The sequence below is a fragment of the Ostrea edulis genome, chromosome 6, assembly GCF_947568905.1.
Source record: "Ostrea edulis chromosome 6, xbOstEdul1.1, whole genome shotgun sequence".
NCBI classification, from domain to species: domain Eukaryota; kingdom Metazoa; phylum Mollusca; class Bivalvia; order Ostreida; family Ostreidae; genus Ostrea; species Ostrea edulis.
The window spans coordinates 26831526-26853219 of NC_079169.1; the positions used below are offsets into that span (position 1 = coordinate 26831526).

At 35.4% G+C, this 21694-nt stretch overlaps 1 protein-coding gene across 4 annotated transcripts in view; it reads right to left on the minus strand.

The window, feature by feature from the left end:
• LOC125647869 (MAM and LDL-receptor class A domain-containing protein 2-like) overlaps positions 1-21694 on the minus strand; it is a 54674-nt gene that overhangs the window by 3124 nt on the left and 29856 nt on the right. The window contains exons 12-18 of one of the 4 annotated variants that reach the window (XM_056142202.1): positions 20956-21131; positions 8750-8831; positions 6089-6262; positions 3437-3550; positions 2566-2646; positions 1524-1598; positions 49-136 (exon numbers count right to left, since the gene is read on the minus strand). In XM_056142202.1, the coding sequence (XP_055998177.1) occupies positions 49-136; positions 1524-1598; positions 2566-2646; positions 3437-3550; positions 6089-6262; positions 8750-8831; positions 20956-21131 (790 nt within the window). The remainder of the gene's footprint in view (positions 1-48; positions 137-1523; positions 1599-2565; positions 2647-3436; positions 3551-6088; positions 6263-8749; positions 8832-20955; positions 21132-21694) is intronic. The other 3 variants (XM_056142204.1, XM_056142203.1, XM_056142205.1) reach the window with 3 other exon arrangements.

The window sequence follows — 21694 nt, forward strand, 5'->3', positions numbered from 1 at the left end:
CGATTATCTTCAAACTGTGGATGTTTACAAAGATTGTCGGGCACTTACCGTCTGAAGTAGATGATCATTACAATGAGGGTTATCGTGGTAATCATCGCCAAAACAATGACAATCGTTACAGCAATAAATGGTGTCTCTATAATAATAAGAAAATCAAAGTTCGGTTTCTGGATTTTCACTCACGCAGCTGATCAAGCACTGAAAATGTGTCACCATAATCTACGGGAAATTAAGCACTCAATCTAAAAATCTCATTATTTTTGTTCCACTTCAACTGCTAATCGTACTATAGTTTACATTTATATTTATCGCTACATCTACGAGAGGGCGTAATATTTACTTAAAATGTTAAAATCCAATGATAAATAACAGTGCAGACGAATTCAGATTTATGAGACCCAAACAATCTTTACAATGATTGAAATAAACATATGGAAAACAAATAATTCTAGGTTTTTAAAAGGTCGAATGACAATTTTCATAATATCGTCATAACGTTATCAAAACGTTCTTTTCATTATTTTATGCTAACTGATATATACTTATCGTTATAAGTTCTCAAAGTTAATGATTGATTGATTGATTGATTGATGTTTTCCGCCACACTCAACAATTTTTCAGTTATCTGGTGGCGCCCAGTTTTTATTGGTGGAAGAGAGAACCAAGACACAGTGTACCTGGGAAGACACCACCGACCTTCTGAAAGTAAACTGGGAAACTTTCTCAATTAACGGCGCAAGCGGGATTCGAACCCGCGCTGACAGAGGTGAGAGGCCGTATGATTTAGAGCGCGATGCTCTAACCACTCGGCCACGGAGGCCCCTCTAAAAGTTGATGATAAATTGTGTAAGTATTATTTCCTGTAAAAAGAAATAGTCCTTTTAAAGATTTCAATTTAAAAAATGATACAAGCGATTTTTTAGTGTCCACTAGTAGTTGATAATACAGAGATATTGGAGGTTCTCATTGACAATACCTGCGTAGTCTTTTGAGATCAGATGTTCCTACAGTTGAAATACATGGGCAAATATTTTGTTCCTTTATTGGTTGGCCTGTTTTGCATTTTTATAAGGCATAATTCATTTGAAAACCTCTACATGAGAAGAAGAAGAAATTGCCTATTGTGGCCTTCAACTCGATATTTAGATACATCGACGACGTTTTGTCATTCAGCAATATTCAGTTGAAGGCTACAAAAGTTACTACTCTTTACAAAAAAAGTGATTAGTCGAATCCAGAAAACTATCGCCCAATCTCGATTCAACCGAAAAGTTTTAGTACACATGTAACGGAGAATATGTGTACCTTTTCTTTTCATTTTGGTTTATTATTGAAAGCATATGGGATTCAATGAATTTCGATCCTACCAAACAGGATTCATTAAACTGACAGATGAGTAGTTGCATGAATTAGATCAAGGGAACTTAGTTGGTATTGAATACAATGTATCTAGATTTTAACAATGCTTTTGATCAAGTTAATTATATTACAACATAATAATTTAAAAAAAAAATTAATTTTACCACTTTGGTCCAATGTCGGTAAATTGGTTTCAATGAAAAGGTGAAGATAACAAACGGTGATCAATCTTATAACTCCTATAAGGAAAACAAAATATAGAGTTCATCAAACATCGACCGGCCACAGGGACAATGAGCCCTATGTCTTGATAAGGTAAACGGAGTAATCCGTAGTCAAAATCAGTGTGCCAAGAACGGCTTAACAATCGGTATGAAACACGTCAGACAGCAGATATGGGGCTCACGGCGGGTGTGACCGGTCAACAGGGGATGCTTACTCCTCCTAGGCACCTGATCCCACCTCTGGTGTGTCCAGGGGTCCGTGTTTGCCAACTATCTATTTTGTATTGCTTGTAGGAGTTATGAGATTGATCACTGTTCGTTATCTTCACCTTGCATATACAACATTAAACTGACCTGGTAACAGATGTAGCTTTAGATTTATCTTATTAAATCCATATCGTTTGTTACAATGTTGTGATTTTCATTCAGATTATCCCCCTATGATGGAATATTATGAACTCTGAACTTGTAAAGTAGTTTGTAAAGCAAACTATGAATAATAGAAACGAACTATAATTGATTTTATTGAACTTGATTGCTTTGATTTGCATATTTTTATAAAATATGTTGTTTCTTATATTTATATTGTACAAGTAACATTTACTTTAACGCGCTAACTCAGATAAACGTATGACGTCATCAGTTTGAAACATTACTACGTCATCACAACAACGATTGTAAATAAACGAGAGTTGTTTCAAGAGAAGAGATCAGTCAACTGCAGAGAGCGACTCGGCACACTTCAGAAGTAAGACAGTGGTGTATACTAAACAGTACCAAGTCAATACCAAGTCTAAGTTACATGTAATCACATACAATGTATTTATAAAGAGTGACATCACGTTTTTATAGTAATTTACAAACCCTTTAATAGTAGGAACGTCCTGGATTTTATGGTGCAAGTCATGTCAACCCGTTTCTTTATTTGAATTCTCTTAAATTAAGTATCTCCAACAGCCTCCTTGCCGAATGAGAATCTTACCGTTAGATTCTTCAGAGGCATACTCGAAGACGTGACTTTCTTCCTCATACACTCTGCATGTTTCACTCGAATCGATTCTTTCTGAATAATTAAACAATATAATTTTAAAAGCATTTTTGTGGGGGGGGGGGGGGGGGGTTGCAACGCCTTTGTATCAATGATACTCGTTATTCATAACAAGACAACAACACTGCGCAAATCCATTAATGTCATCTTTAAAATTGTAAGTAATGTGCATGCATCATCGTTGAATTTGTTTGATATATACATGTAAAACCACATATGGAACAGAGACAAATGAAAATGATAGAATCCTTTATTAGTACAAGTGTGGGATTGGAAAATTCCACCCAGGGGACAATATTCGCAGTCTACATATGTATGTCGAGGCTTTGCCAAGTCCTAGACAGCGAATCTTGTTCTAAAGATGGAATTTCCCAATCTCACATCAATAAATTTTTCTCACATTTTGTCCATAGTTTAGTGCATTAATTTAGGAGCTTTGAAAGATCTACAAATATATTAATCCTCATTTGAACTTACATTGAAATTAAATGCAAAATCTAATTCTACAGTCAGAAAGAGCATACCCGAAAATAGTTTACACTTTTAAAACCCTCAGATAGCTATATCAAATTGAAATTCGAAGAATCCAATACAAAATACCTGACTTCTAAATGTAGAGTAAATCACAGAAAATACATGACGTCATAACCAATGACATCGTAACAGAAGAATCTCACAAGGGTAGTGTCAGTCTCACACTGGTGATAATGTGAGAAAAAATCTATAAATCTCGTAATATGCATCTTATAATTACCTATCATGCCATTTACATGTATTTACTATTGTAATATCATAGTTGGCCAACCTGATTCACAGACAAAGGATCTTGATTCATTGGATTCGTAGGGTCTCCAAATATTCATTGTAATATTTCTGGAGATTCTGAATGTCTGCACAGCAGTTGGGTATCCTGAGAAAACTGATACAAAGAGAAAACTATTGTCTTTAAAAGATGTGGGAGAATAAAATTATATGTTTACGTGTCCTTTGAACAGGTCGGGTACAAAAACCATAAAGGGTATTTGTTTTCTCTTAAAAATTAAATAGCCCACGTTTGGCTGAAAATAGCTTGATGATCATATGATGTCATATATTTCTAGATACAAATACACAGAGATGCAAAGATTGTCATACCCAATTTTTAGAGGAATTCGGAAAAGTACTGTTTATTTAGTACATTTATGATTTGCTAATTTCTTAATATTTTCATTTATCAATACTACATGTAATATCGCGAATACTTTCTTTTATTTTCATCTTTTGAAAGTTTATTTTCTTCCGGTAGTGATACTCAAATTCTTGAAAATCTTGATAAGGGACTTGGGTATATGCCTGCTTTCAATACAATTATCTGATACTCCCAAATATGGAAACGAATTCAATTGTTATTCGCCAGTAATGTGTGTTGACTGTAAGAAGTGCATCACTACTTGATAAGCTTTGCAAAAGTGTAAGAGGATGACTGTTTGCTCATAGCTGCTAGAGGAAAGTACGAATTACTCCTGTGTTGTTCATTACATGATCATTGTTTACAAAAATATCCTAGAATATGGCAACGTTCCATATACTTGAAATAACATTGACGGTGTAATGTTCCAGCACTTTCCAGTAGTTTTGACAATGTTTTATTCTTGTATTTACATCAAATTTCAATACCATAATAATCAGAACAATTTGCAAAATCGATTGGCAAGCCTAAACACCAATAAAACATGTAGTCTGCGTTGTAAATACGTTTGTATATTAGTGTAGATGTAGTGCTAGATGTATTTATATGTAGTGTTTGTTAATATTCTCTGTTGATATCGGCCACATTATGTAATTCTTTTCGTTTGTCCTGAAGAAGGGACGGGTCGTCCCGAAAATTTGACAATCTGGTTGTTCGTGTCGTTGTAAATGGCAAGCCTAACGACCTAAAAACATGTAGCCTGCGTTGTAAATACGTTTGTAGATTAGTGTAGTTGTAGTGCTAGATGTATTTATATGTAGTTTTTGTTATTATTTTCTGTTGATATTGGCCACATTATGTAATTCTTTTTGTTTGTCCTGTAGAAGGGAAAATTTGACAATCTGGTTGTTCGTGTTGTTGGTCATTTTAGTGCTTTGTATATTTTTTTGTATTATTTATATATATATATATATATATATATATATATATATATATATATATATATATATATCCAATAATAAAAGTCAAGAAACACAAAACTCGAATAGCATTTCACTGTTAGCGCTTTCGGCTTTAATGCCTCCTCAGACAGTTATAAAATATAAATATATATATATATATATATATATATATATATATATATATATATATGCATGGTGATGATAACGAACAGTGATCAATCTCATAACTCCTATAAGCAATACAAAATAGATAGTTGGGCAAACACGGACCCCTGGACACACCAGAGGTGGGATCAGGTACCTAGGAGGAGTAAGCATCCCCTGTTGACCGGTCACACCCGCCGTGAGCCCTATCTCTTGATCAGGTAAACGGAGTTATCCGCAGTCAAAATCAGTGTGTCAAGAACGGCTTAACAATCGGTATGAAACACGTCAGACAGCATTTGACCCAATCCGAGGTTGTATTGACGAACTAGATCGTTATAACGACCATAGAATTTGCGAAATGCTGACTTTAATCGAGACTGTTGAAACCCCTGTACCATGAACTTGTTTTTCAGTAGCTTACCTCGATTTAAAAACTGACTATACGCAGAACAAGCTCTTGCATATCGAATCAGTTGAGATATATAAACACCATATGCAGGTGATAATGGAATATTGCTACACAAATATGGGAAGTTGACGATGGAGAAGCTGAAATCATCCCATTTATCATACAGTTGAGTTGTCAGTTTGCCGTTTATGTCTACTTTCAATGAAATATCTAAGTAGGAAGCAGAAGTGGACGACTCTGTGGTGTCCTTTATTTCGAGCTCACAGGGATATATCAAATCGACATATGAATGAAAGCTATTATTGTTAATCGATAAAACGTCGTCGATATATCTAAATGTCGAATTGAAGGCCATATCACGTAAAGGTAAAAATAACGAACGTTGATCAATCTCATATCTCATATAAAAATATATAATTAAGAGTAGGGCAAACACGGACCGCTGGTTATACCAGAGGTGGGATATCTTGCAGTACTAAATTAGCAGTCAGTTTACTTTTGTTTCAACAAAGCTCGACTTTTTATAGCCGCTCTTGGCTTAGGCATTTGTTTCGTATGAAGATGCCAATGAATATGTTCTTATGAGGCGCTGCTTTGGTATCTATTACCAAGTGATATCACCTATTCGAATGCTATACGAATAGTCGGGCAAGTAAATCTGAGTATCAAAGTTTTAATATATATATATATATATATATATATATATATATATATATAGCGTGTGTGTGTGTGTGTGGGGGTGGGTGGGTGGGTGGGTGTGTTGGTACATGCCTTCAGTGGCTGAGCCCATCCTTCTAGCTCTGATTACACCAGTCCAGCGTTCTGGTCCGTCTGACAAACAAGCAAGATTGGTGATCTCCCTCGATCCTATGGGATATGAACCAAGGTTTCTTATGCATCTTTGACTGGCGTTCATCCAACTTCTGCCATACCCGTCAGCAGAATCTATTTCAATGTAACTAGTTCATTCAGTCAATTTAAACAATTATTAGTAGACTTATTGTAATATCTTTAACCAAAACACTGTAGTTACTGAGTATCTATCGTTTACTATAGTTACACACAATATCAAAGTTTTTATCTAGCAAATCTGAGTATCAAAGTTTTAACCAGATAAATCAAAGTACCTATGTTTTACCGTTCGCGATACCTCAGAGATTAGACCGTTCGTTTCGTGACCGGGAGGTTGTGGGCTCGACTACTATTCGTGCCTTAGCCATGTCAAACCTAGGACCTGCTCCGTCGCCAAACACTACATTTAGATATGAGAGTAGCGGAATTTTTGGACGAGACCTTACAAAGAGGCTCCAAGTGACTACAGGCGCTAACATACAACTTCACTACTTAGGCCAAGAGCGGCATGCATAGGTTTAAATTTGTATTTCATTTAGAACTGGTGACATTTTTATATCAGTGAAAAATTATCGATGGGACGTAAAACAAATAAACAAACTAACCATGAATTAATCCGTTAATTAATCAATGTGTGAGAAAGGAACATATACAGAAACACTGTCTGAGTTCTATTTATTTTCAAAAATTCAGAAAAGAGTGAAGACAAAGAACAGTGGTGAGTCCCATCAATCTTGAAGGGGTACAATATTAAGAACTGGGCATACACCGACCCCTGGACACATCAGAGGTGGTATTAGGTGCTTAGGAGAAGTAAGCATACCACCTCACACCCCTGTGAGCCTTTTATGTTGATGAGGTATATGGAGTAATCCGTATTCAAAATGAGTATGTAAAGAACGTCCTAATAATTGTATGAAATATAATATACATCATTTGACCCAATAACAGATTCTTGTTGCAAAAATGATCATTATAACAACCATATTTGTGCTTACTATAAACGATCCCGTGGGGATCCGGATTAGAATAGATCCTCAGTACCCCCTTGCTTGTCGTAAAAGGCGACTAAATGGGGCGGTCCTTCGGATGAGACCGCAAAAACCGAGGTCCCGTGTCACAACAGGTGTGGCACGATAAAGATCCTTCCCTGTTCAAAGGCCATAAGCGCCTAGCATAGGCCGAAAATTTGAAGCCCTTCACCGGCAGTGGTGACGTCTCCATATGAGTGAAATATTCTCGAGAGGGACGTTAAACAATATTCAATCAATCAATCTTACTATAAACGAGTATGTTAAAACCCCTGTAACATCAACCTATTTCTTAGTAACCTGTCGCGGTTTAGAAAGTTATCGTATGTTTTGTGATTTATGATTTACTAAAATTTCTTAGGAATCTTTGAAAATCCATATTTGATTTACACCACTTCTCACATATGTTGTAGCACAGTGCATCTGAAGTTTCTCCTTCACAGCACAACATAACGCCAAGGGGAGATTATAATGTACATTGAAAATATCGTAAACAAACATATAACGTAGTGGCTTCAAAGGTTTGTTGGAACAAAAGTAAACTGGCTGCTAATTTAGTACCTTTACGTGATATGCAAACTTTATTAAAAATAATGGACATCAGTTACGGAAGCGGGACATGAGAAATAATACAGACAGACAAATACGAGGCGTCGTTTGGGATTTATAACCAGAAAATTATATAATTTATTTAGGGTCCCAATTAATAAAATCACCTATTCGAATAGCATTCGAATAGGTGATATCACTTGGTAATAGATACCAAAGCAGCGCCTCATAAGAACATATTCATTGGCATCTTCATACGAAACAAATGCCTATGCCAAGAGCGGTTATAAAAAGTCGGGCTTGGATTTAGCATTGCATAATTCCTTAAAAACATACAATCACATCGCGTAATTTGTAATGCAGCTTGATAGCTTAAAGGGGTTGTATACAAAGCGCAACCTTTGACAATGTGAAGATTATCTATTAGATGACCGAACACAAAGTGAAAACTGTTTACGAGGATGACTCTTACATGAATTTGAATGAATTAATGTTGTGCTTGTTGTAGTTTTATGTTTTGTATGTTTGTGTTGTGTTGTGTATATTTGGATTTTTATGAGGACTTAATTTCGTGTTTGTGGGGATATGAAATTACATCATCAACAAAGAAAAATTAACAAGAATTCAGGCCATTTCAATTTCAAGTCGCCACAAACACACTATATCGCAAAATAAAGCCCCATCACTTTCTCAGTCATACCACGATTTAATGTATCCCATAGAAAAGACTGTAATTCACTCAACAAAGTTTTTTCCCATTAAGTAAGATTGATCTGCAGATATTTTTTTAAAAAGATCAATATCAATTAAAAAGTTTATTCACAGAATGTGTTCTCTTAGAAAATGAAATATTGAATACGTTTTATCGGAATTATTACAGGTTTGTCGAACTTTTTGAGGTTTGAAAATTGACACCCTACACAATAAGAATATGTAATAATCCAAAGTACTGACTGACATTTCCTTTTAACATAAAACAGAAAGTTGTATGTGCGCTTACCATCTCCAATGATCCTGATACGTATATCGTCAACTGCAATATCACTTCTCCGTCCAGTTCCTTTTGATGCTTCTATATAAACCTGTTATATCAAGGAAATCAGTATATAGAGTGAATATACATCGAACAATATTGATAGGATTGACTGATGGGCTGTCGTCCTAAGTATCTGGTCTCACTACTGGTATATCCAGGGGTCCGTGTTTGCCCAACTCTCTATTTTGTATTCCTTATAAGAGTTATGAGATTGATCACTGTTCGCTATCTTTACCTTTTCATATTACATGAACATGTCGGAAAGGTAACAGTGATACCACTACAAAAAGTGAAAAACAAATGGAAGGGTGGATAGACAGACGGACATATAGGTGAACAGAAAGAAAGAAAGAAAATCCGAATCTCTCTGATGGTGATATTACCTACCATTCTTCAGCCACACGTTTATTGATAAAATATAAAAGGATGTTTCCTATACACGTACATTTACTGTGGTCTTCATTGTGATTACAAGGGCCATAGTTTGTGTAATCTTAATATCCTTGAAGCACTGCAATGCATGATTTGATCATCATTTTCCTTCTCGTATCGAGATTGATCTATTTCAAGATGTTAATTTATCTACTTTAATTGAGATAGTCCGTTTCTGATTCGCTGAAAAGAGCCGAAGTGTTAAATGTGTATTCTTATTTTCCTTACATTTCCATATAATAAACATTTCGGTTGAACATCACTGAAAAGACATTATTTGTCGAAATACGCATCTGGTGCATCAAAATTGGTACCGTACAAGTTTTACATTATGACCCCTGGGTCGAGGCCTCTGCTGGTGGACTGTTAGTCCCCGAGGGTCTCTACGGCCCAGTAGCTAAGTACTTCGTTACTAGCTTGAAAATACGGATGTATATTTAATTGCTGTGATAAAATTTAGAAATTCATTTCAAAATTAAGGATTATCTCCCCCATGCATAGCTCTTATCCTTAAACGAATTTGATCCACTTTTCGGCACTCTGTTTTCCCCTATAATAGCTCTAGCAAGTTAATTGGTATTTCGGATTTCAAACATTTCGGTTGCGCATCATTGAAGAGACATTATTTGTCGACATGCGCATCTGGTGCATCCAAATTGATACCGTATAAGTTTTGCATGTTGTGATATATCCCTGGATTTAACTATATGAGGATCCCTTGGGGATCAGGGTTAGAATAGGTCCTCAGTACCCTTTGTTTGTCATAAGAGGCAACTAAATGGACGTCCTTTGGCTGAAACAGCAAAAAGCGAGGCTCCACATCAATGCAGGTGTGGCACAATAAAGATCGCTCCCTGCTCAGAGGTCGTAAGCACCAAGTATACGCCTAATTTTACAGCCCCACACCGGCAATGGTGACGTCTCCATAACAGTGAAAGATTCTCGAGAGGGATGTTAAACAGTACAATCAACCAACCAACTACATGGGGGAAAGTCTGGTTACCTTCGATTCCCGAAAAAATTAAAAGTAGATATACTAACAACACAGCAGAGTTAAGGTGTCCCGAGTTAAGTTAAAACAATTATAAAAATGTACCTCAGTCCAATTCACACTATATGACGTCACAATATAAAAGTATATCACGACGCACAGGTCTATATTTGTAACGCAGGGAAAACGTCATATTTTCTCGCTATTTACTATCATTATCTAGAGTTCAAACTTTATATGTTTAAATCTGTTTGTCAGATGATTATTTTTCAGGGTTTTTTTTTTATAATATGTCTTATGTTGTTATATAATAGTGTGCACTAAAGTAATCTTTTTTTTACATTGTGACCTTGAAATCACCCCCGATGTGTAAAGTCATTTAGAATAAAGAAAACCAACGTGTGTACATATCGACTCGGCACAGGTGAAAGATGACGATATTTTGTTTCGATCAAGGCATATTCCTAAAGGTAACTAGATGCAGATTTAGGATTTTGATACGGAAGGTATGATATTTTGCCTCATTTAGATAAGATTTGGCAGTGAATGTGGGAAATGCCCAACGTTTGATATTATGGAAATTGCTATTTTTGAGAGGATATTGTACTGATTCGTATCACTTTTTAAATTTATCATATCAATTTCACCGGTGATAAACAACTGAAAGTCCAGCGGATGAAAATAGCTCTATGTTGCTTGTATGACGACATAATAGTTAAATGAGGGATTTCCCACGTGATACGATGTGTTTTATGCATTAACAAACGATTTTTACTAAATTATGCGACGCTTGTACGGATTTTACTTTAATTTGAATATGCTGTTATTACATTGTACTTGTTATTTTACTCCAGACACATTAGCCCCACTGTGAACGGCGATTCAACCACACTATATTCAAGTAGTGATGTGGTAGGCACCTGATGAAAAGGTGAAGATAACGAACAAGCAAGCAATCTCAGAAATCCCATAATAATACAAAGTTAAGAGAAGGGCAAACACGTACACCTGGACATACTAGTGGTGGGATCAGGTGCCTAGGAGAAGTAAACATCCTCTATCAACCTGTCTTGAATAGATAAACGGACACCATTTTACCCAATGTCAAGTTATATTGGCAAACTAGGTCTTTATTACATCCACAAAATTTGCAAAATGCTGATTTTAAACGAGATTGTTGAACTCCTTTGACATCAACGTATTTGTGAGAGTCTGTCTAAAATTAAAGACTTATCATATGCAGAATAACTCTTGCATATCAAATTAGTTGAGAGACATAACCATAATTTACAGATGCTAATGGAATATTGCTACAAATAGAATTCTTCAAAATCATGCTTCAGTTTTAGACACATTTGATATCCCAGTCAATGGGTCGGATGAATATGAGTTACTGTACCTATACTGGATTCCTAAACTATATTTGCTCCTCATTACAATATTAACAGCTGTACGACTACATACGCCAGAAGCGTTGTAACCCAAATGTTGGTTCTAAAAACTTCTAAAGAACTTTTAGTAAACTTTAAATCACAAAACTTTACTCAAATCAACAACATCAAAACGTATGATTTTTCAACACTTTCACGACCATTCCTCACGATAGATTAAAGACTAGACTATTTGACATTATAGACCATTGTCTCTTCAGCAAAAATGGAAACCGGAAATATCCATATATAGTGATCAGTCATTAAAAAAATACTTTGTTAAACACCATTCTGATTCCAAGCACAAGTACTCTAAAGTTGAAATAAAAAATATGCTGGAGTTTCCCATTGACAATATATTCGTAGTCTTGGTTGATTAGGTCTTCCAGAAGTCTGTTGGAATTCCCATGGGCACGAATTTTACTCCTTTTTAGCCAATCTGTTTTATTTTCCAAAACCTTCTACGTGAGAAGATAAAGTCTCTTGATGTGGCCTTCCATTCGATGTTTGAAGATAACGACGATATATATATATATATATATATTGACAATGATAATGTTCATTCATATGTCGATTCGATATATACCTTTTAACTCGAAATAAAAGACACCACAGAGTTTTCCACGTCAGTTTCATACTTAGATATGTTATTGAATGTAGATATTAACGGCAAACTAACAACTCAACTTTATGACGAACGGGATAATTTCAGCTTCTCCATTGTCAAATTCCCATATTTATGTAGCAATATTCCATTATCATCTGCATATGTTGTGTATATATCTCAGCTGATTCGATACGTTTAAACGTCGACATTTCGCAAATTATGTGGTTGTTGTAACGATCTATCTTGCCAATACAACCTATTATTGAGGCAAATGCTGTCTGAGGTGATTCATACCGGTTGTTAGGTCGTTCTTGGCACACTGATTTTGACTGCGGATAACTCCGTTTACCTGATTAAGATATAGGGCTCACTGCAGATGTGACCGGTCGACAGGGGGTAATTACTCCTCCTATACCCTTGATTCCACCTGTTATATCCAGGGGTCCGTGTTTGCTCAACTCTCTATTTCATATTGCTTATAGGAATTATGAGATTGATTGTTGTTCGTCATCTTCACCTTTCATATATTGGAAGTTGAGGATGGAGATGGTGTTTGTCATAAAGTTGAGTTGTTAATTAGCCCATTTATGTTCAATAAAGTACATGTATCTAAGTATAAACAGATGTGGACGACTCTATGGCGTTTTATTTCCAAATTTGTCGAGTTGAAGGTGGTGGCACAGCAATAATTAATTTCTTCTCATGTAAAAGCTGTTGAATAAATTCTGTCTCATAAGAATATAAAAACAGAACATTTGATAAAGGAGCACAATCGTGTCCATGGAAATTCCAACAAACTGTTGGAAGACTTGATCATCAAAGACAACGAAGATACTGTCAATGAGGAACTCCAGCATCATTTTAATAGTACTTGTGCGTAAAATTAGAGAAGTGTTTAACAAAGTATTTTTTGTAATGACTGATCACAGATATGAATTATGTTTCCTATTTTTCATTTGTATTGAAGACGCAACTGTCTATCATATCAAAATGTCTAGTCTTTAATTTATCGTGAGGAGTGATCGTCTAAAATGTTGAAAAGCCATACGTTTTAATGTTGTTGATTTGAGAAAAGTTTTGTGATTTCAAATTTCCTAAAACTTCTTCAGGGTTTTTTCTTAGAATCCACATTTCATTTAAATCCCTTCTTTCGCCATCATATTTTCATGAGAAGCAGATATAGGGCCTTGGTAAAATATTTACTGGATCCAACAATGTATCAATGCAAGGTTTTTGTGAAGTTTAGGAATCCAGTAGGTATGGTAACTCATTCATTCTTCCAATTGACTGAGGTATTAAAAGAAAAGGCAACCCTAAACACATTGTTGTTTTTATGAATAAGTATTACTTACTGATACCGTAAATTAGTCATTAACAACAAAAATCCTTGCTTAACAATTAAATCAATATTAATCTATCATGTATTTCAAATTACCCGCCACTAACAGAACGGCCATTGATGTTTCATTTATGACGTCACACCGTCTGTTCCGGTTTATTTCATCAGTAGCACTGTAAACATGACAAGTCACGAACAGTTAAGTTTGGAGTCGTATAGATTTGAGCTCGTTCTTTCGCAAGAAGATATTAAGAAAAGAAGATGTTCCGTCGAGTCACAGACCAGGCAGACGGTAAACGTTTCTTCATACAAATGTCTCGAACCTCAACTCGTCATTACGCAAATGATGGGTCCACAGTTTTCATAGTCTTTCCTTTTCAAATGACTTGGTTGGGACGAGAATTTCGAAAGAAAAAACTTTTTTCACATCTCCCCTTCGCATACATACGAAAGCCCAGAAGGCTCATTTGAGATTCGAAATTCAAAATACGAGATTCGAAATTCAGAATACGAGATTCGAATTTCGAAATTCAAAATCCAAATCAACCAATCAAAATGTAGGTCACAATAGATTAAAGGTTAGAGGGTACATGCATATACATGTAAACTTAAAATATGACATGTACAGAAAGCTTATTCTTTTAATATGTTTACCAAACAACGAAACATTTCTTCTAAAACTATAAATGTTTTGATGTATGCTTAGCAAGCGGGAAAGGAGGCAGACAGAAAATTTGTTCCAGCTCCCACATATTAATTCTGCACTGTATGTTATAACCACGTCAAATAATAACGAATACACATCATGATATACCTTAAAGTGAAATAGTATATGAAACCGATGATAGCCCTCCAACAATTGATTCTAATTTGATTTCTTTCAGTTATCTATATATAAACAATGGAGGAAATTCGAACCATGAATATATATTTATCTCGGATCTATATCGTATATTTTTACATTTTCTAAGCTCCAGTTACATACGTGCATGATAACGACAGAATACTAATCTATCCACGTTTTAAAAATTATCTTGTGCACTGATTCATATTATATCAGCCTACGTACATGTACCACAGGAACTGGTAATTTTGTCTGTAATATAACAATAGTAGGGGTGTATACTATATCACCTCCTAATATGTATTAGGGGGTGATATAGTACAGAACCCTACTATTACTATTACGGACAAAATTACCGGTACCTGAGATTATACATACTTGAACATAGAACATACATGTACAAATATGAATCAATGGGACAAGCTAATTTTTTAAAACGTGGACAAATTCTGTAGTAATGACTAATGACGCACGTAATTAAGCTTCCTGTTCAAACATTAAAAAAAAATCTAAAAAGAGACAACATAGATGGGAGAGAAATAATTATTCATGGTTCGAAATTCCTCTATTATTTACACCCAGGCGCATATAAAAAATGAACTGGTGAGGGAAGATATTTGTACAGGCATCTGAAATATGGACACTACTACCAACACCCCCCCCCCCCTTTCTGAGTATTTTCTGTGGCGATAAATTCTCAGAAATGTGTGGATTCCTTGTCGATCCCATCCCTATTTCGATTTATATATGATCGTTTCACGCTTTTTGTAAGCTTTAGAGATTGGCCTTCTACCGGTATAATAGAATATAATTTGTTATACCAATAGAAGGCTAGGCCAATCTATAAAGCTTACAGAAAGCGTGAAACGATTATATATATCGAAATTTATATTTAGCTTAACTACGTGCTTATCATTGTCAAGTAACTTTATATTTATATCATATAAATTGGGATCTGATAGACAAGAAATACACACATTTCAGAGAAATTATCGTCGCAAAAAAAAATCAGAAAAGGGGGGATGGGTGTTGGTAGTAGTGTCGATAGTTCAGGTGCCTGTGGATATTTGGTCAAACACTAAAATGGGTGGTTTGTTCCCAGTCCCCTCCCCCTTTTTGAAATTGCCGGCCGGCTACGGGTCTGGTTAAACACCCGATAATCAATACCGGTAATTACATTTTAATTTTTCCTTCATACATGTAGTTCACAGGTGCTTCAGTTCACCCCCCCCCCCACCCCCCACCCCCCCACCCCCGAATAAGCTACATGAGTGGAGTTATAAGTATGTTTGTTGAACATTTCTTTAATGAATATCAACAATATCTTACATACCCAAAAAGTCCAAAATAAATCAAAATAAGCCACTTTTATAAAGTCATAATGTCACTGGGTATTAAGGGTAATCAATAATAAGGCTTATTTTGGCCTTTTGGGGAACATGTAGGCAAGACATTGTCTCATGCAAAGTTGAACAAACATAATTAAAATCAACTCAAGTAGGCTATTCGGGTGATGGGGGGGGACAGTTATCTTCACGTAAAATATGATCATTCAAGCAGAAAAAAATGGTATGTGAGTAAACCTATAGATTAATCTAAAAGCAGAATCCATTACTACGGGGTGTCATCAGTTATTTTTATTCATATAACTTGCGATTCCATCTCAATTAAAGTGTACTATTTGAGGTGTATTCGACCTGGTTTCACCCACTCCCTGCTTTCTAAGAACCTGAATTTCTACAGGCCTGTTTGCATATACATGTAATGACATGATTTATAATGTCAAAATATTGCCCTTAAAGGACACATCTCATGTTTTCAAAGTATACCATATTACATGCATTTTGTCTTCTTTATGCTTATAGTAATTAACTCTAATAGTTCGTTCGCCGAAATTTTGCGATATTTAACCACAATACAGACTTAAATCTAAGCCCCGAATTCAAAAAGTCAAGTTAATTAGGTAGATAGTCACGTGGTACAGTGACGTCACATGCGCCCTTCGGATTGTGAAAGTACTGCGAGATATTATTAACAACTCAACTTTTAGGGGCCTAATTCATTTACCATGGGCAACATTTAAATCGATGTTGATCAATTGTCCGAGTTTTATATGTGTTCGCCACCAGTGCACACATATAACGATGTAAATACCCAAATATAGCGAGTAAAGCGTGTATGAAATCGGCAAAATTGTGAGTAAATAATGTTTATATGGGCCACTGTCTACAAACTGTTTGGGGGATGTTATTCCTTTATACATCTGTAATTGGCGCTGTTTTTCTAAAATAAACAATGCAATCATTATTTATTTTTGGATTAGACAAATTATGATACGTTAAATTGTTGACAACTAGGCCCTATGCCAAGCTATTGTCACACGTGCATTTCGGAAAGAAAGAAAAAGACAACACACACACAAATCAATAAAAATATTCAAATTTAAAGTGGTGATCACATTATTTTATTTTGATAAAGCAATCTTATTACTATTTTTGAATTGTGATCTGCACGTCTTTAGGAAGTACGAAGTGGGAACACGGCGTTATAGCCTACTGACGCACTCAAGATGCTACGAGTTCAATAAAGAAATAATTCTATAATTCAATTTAAAGTTAGGAAATACAATATTCTATTATTTGTATAATTAAAAGTTCAATTATTTTGTATCTTTATTTTTTGTTGTTGTAAATTTACCAGTTGGTAGAAGTTACATTGTATCGTCGATATATGTTGTTACAAGGTGAAGGTCAGTTGATCCGAGTGTGTATTGAATTTGAAGAGCAAAACAGAATGTATGCTATAGGCCTACCAGTGCTTATAGCTTCGATATATCCATTTTCTCGCAGTTTATCAGGGTCTCTGTCCAAGCGATGTTTGAAAAGGTGACTGGGTGTGTTTTTTAAGGTAAAGTTCTTGCTCCAACAAAAAAATTATCCACGTCTTTTTTCTCGTACCTTCCTACGAAAAATTGAAAAATACTCAGTCTAAATCCTTTCTACCGACAACTAGTACACCCGAGCACGACACAAAACATCTTAGTGCATTATTATTTACAAGCCGTTAACGTGACAATTGGTTTTTTGTCGATTAAATTTAATCTGTTTATGAAATGGCTAATAGATGTTTTCAAACCCAAGGGCGCATATGACGTCACACAAAATGGCGCGTAAACTGGCGAAAGAAAATATGCATATCGCAAGATTTAAATTTCATCGCTTTCAAACTCGAAAACTACGCAAAATATTTCATTTAAAACACATTTAAAGTAGTTTTAGGCATAAAAAGAGTTAATTTTGCTGAAAAAATGAAAAAGTTTAGAAACATGCGTTGTGTCCTTTAATATGAATGAGTGGGATAAGATAATTTTTAAAACGTGGATAGATTATTTTTCTGTCGTAATGATACATGTAGTTAAGCTTCCTGGACCCTAAAGAAATGTAAAAATAGATCGGAGAGAAATATTTATTCATGGTTCCGTTCGAATTTCCTCTATTGTTTATATATAATAGATAAGTACTTGACCCAAACACCAACAGCTACGTGCCTGTCTGCATGCTAAGCATACATCATAACATTTGTAGTTTTAAAAGAAATGTTTCGTTCTTTGGTAGCCTAAACATATTAGATTTAGAAGAATAAGCATTCTGTCATAATTTAAGTTTATTTTGTATATGTATGTACTCTCTAGCCTTTAATCTATTGTGACCTACATTTTGATTGGTTAATTTGGATTTTGAATTTCGAAATTCGAATCTCGTATTCTAAAATTTCGAATCTCGATGAGCCTTCTGGGCTTTCGTACATACATGTAAGTGTAATTAACTGCTTGACAGGAAGGTATCACAACCTATTTATTCGTAAGATCTAGCACATGCACATCTTTGATGATCTTAAAATCTCATCAAAACCGGAACAGACGGTGTGACGTCAAAATCATTGATTTTTGTGGTCTTGAATATAAGAGTTCCACATCATGGCTGCGGGAATTTCAATTTTTAACATTTTCAAATCAGTAATAACGCTTATCTAGGCCGTATATCAACAGAATAGTATGACAAATCTTTATCATATAATTAATCCTATCATTTATCATGTAAAAAATTTTGGGGTTGCCTTCCCCTTTGAATGCGTTCAATTTCCAAATGTGGAATAAATGCCAAGTTTTTAAATAAATAAATATATATATATATATATATATACTCGTAATAATGAACATTGCAAACAAAAATAATGTTGATTGATTGAAAGATGTTTTCCGTTACACTCAACATTTTTTCAGTTATATGGTGGCACCCAGTTTTTATTGGTGGAAGAGAGAACCCAGATACAGTGTACCTGGGAAGAGACCACCGACCTTCCGAAAGTAAACTGGGAAACTTCCTCACTTACCGACGCGAGCGGGATTCGAACCCGCACCGACAGAGGTGAGAGGCCGTGTGATTTTGAGCGCGATGTTCTAACCACTCGGACACGGAGGCCCTTAATGGTAATGCTAAAAGCTTTGTCAGCTGGAACTAAAACATATTCCTCATGTAACCTCTTGCATTTTTTTTAACATTTCTGGTTTACTCAGCATAGAAAGATACCTGGTAAGTACCTTTGGTTTGGTGTGTCTAATATGTGACTTTGATATTCCTCTCATACATTTTATCCATTCTGACAAGCTGTCACGTTCTTCTCTTTCATATTTAGCCCATCGTCTGTCATAATCTTCGACAGAATTCAAATTAGAGGTCAAGTTCGGTTGCCAATTCTCTAAATTTAGGCCATTTTAAAAGAAGTGATTTCTGGTCTGCATTTTCAAATATATCAACATCACCATTAATGACATGTCAAGCTGGACTACAGTTCAAAGAAAAAGAACAAATAACACGTAGGTGGATTTTATACAAGATGGTCAATATCTAGGCAGTGTAAGCTTTGTTAGCAGTTACAAATTTTGGATACAATAGTAGAGGTATATTTGTAGGAAACACAGGGTGTATACTTGAACTTGAAATATGCTAGAATACAAGACTGAACATTTTTGTGACGAAGAATGTTGCTTGCGGCATCTATTCCTTTGTTAGTAGATTTAAGTTTAAGGATATGACGGTATGATTCATATGGATTATCATTCATAAAACGTGGTGGGTTAGAGAGCCTTTGATGGGCAACATCCATGATCATAGAATTCAGTCTACATTCAGTCTAAAATCCAAGTACAGACTGGTTTTGGCTTCTCAAATACCGTATTTTAAACTCTTAACGGAATAGAGTAAATGTTTGTGCAAATACGATATGGACCTAATTTTCTATTAACGTAAAGTAAATGTGAATCAAGTGATAACGTGAATATCTGTTCTTTTCTATGCAGGACATAATGACATAGTTAATTTCAAGGGGTCCAATGTTTCTTCTAGATTGTTGTATTTCTTTCTTTGCCATTGCAGAAAGAAATTTTCAGGACAGAAGTACAATACTTTGCCTAAACTTATCCTTTTAAATTCACAAATAAAATAATCTTTGATTGCAAATAACAAATTACGCAGTATCATTTTTATGACAAATTAGTAAATAGAATTGGCGTCGGTGGCCTAGTGGTTAGGCTGTCAGAGTCTCGACTGAAAGGCCGTGGGTTTGAGTCCTGACCGCGGCAGGGCCGACGTTGTGTCCTTAGGAAAGGCACTTTACACGAATTTTCTATACGAATTTTCTCAATCCACCCAAATGTAAAAGGGGTGCCTGGCTATAGACAGTGAAAGATATTGTTAGAATGTTAGTGCTCTAGCGCCTATAACGGCAGCTTGCACTGTATGCTTCCCAAGAAGCTGAGAAAGTTCTAGATTGTTATAAGGTCTGTCTTACGCTTTTTGTATTGTAAAGCGCTTTGAGCAGCATACGCTATATAAAACCAATCGTTATCGTTATTTGAAATTCATAAACTATTCACTTAGTATTTGAAAATGAGGACCAAAGCGTTGTTTCAACCTAATAAAACAATATTTGGAAAGGATATCTTTAGGTGCATTTTTAGGTATATTTGTATTAAATGCCAAAACAAGGACTTCTTTCCATAAAAAGGTTTGTGTAAGTGTGCAGTACAATATTTTCCCACAACAGCATCGGACACTGAACTAGTATGGAATAAATCAAAATAAGGTTCGCCTTAATTTCCATTACAGGTTGTTGTACAGTTTCATGAAAAGAAAGCTAAAGATAACGAACAATGATTAATCTCATAACGCCACCAAGGAATACAAAATCGAACAAATACGGACCCGTGGACACACCAGAGAAGCAAACCGCAGTCAAAATCATGTCAAACGATAGCAACGCATCTCTAACCTTAAAGTTCTGAAAATCAAACAGTTTTTGTATCAAATAAACCGATGCATAATATATCAGATAAACGGGGGTATGAGTGAAGCACTGTCAACAAGTAACTTCTCTTCTTGCTATTTCAAATTATAAAATTTGAACACAATATAGTACAATATTGTACAATATAGGTATTTTAATGATTAAAAATATGTCTATCATACCTTTGATTGTGCCACAACTTTCATGATATTAGTAAATTGTCTCCACATGTTCCCTTGATCTCCGCTTACGTCAAAAATATTTCTCTCTTTCCCACTAATGTCTTTGTAGAACACTTTCAGACTCCCTGTATGGCTGCCGTACATGTTATACTGCATACTAAAGTTAACAAGGGCATCTGTAAGATAATATAAGTGAGAAAATTATCAAAAGATGAGATAACGAACATTGATGAAATGTGAAGATAACGAACAGTGATCAATCTCATAACTCCTATAAGCAATACAAAATAGTTAGTTGGGCAAACACGGACCCCTGGACACATCAGAGGTGGGATCAGGTGCCTAGGAGGAGTAAGCATCCCCTGTCGACCGGTCACATCCGCCGTGAGCCCTACGTCCTGATCAGGTAAACGGAGTTATCCGCCACCTCATCAATTTTACAATACCAAATTAAGAGTAGGGCAACCCCTGGACACACCACGGTAGGATCATCTAAAAAGGAGTAAGCACCCCCTATCACACCTGCCATGACACCTATACCTTGATCAAGTAAAGGGTGAAATCCGTAGTCAAAATTGGTATGTAAATAACGGCATAACAATTGGTATGAAACACGTCAGACAGCATTCGACCTAATGACAGGCTGCTTTTGCAAATAAGTTTAATATAACAATCATAGAATTTGCGAAATGCTGTCTTCAAAGGACACTGTTGAAACTCTTATAACATCAACTTCTTT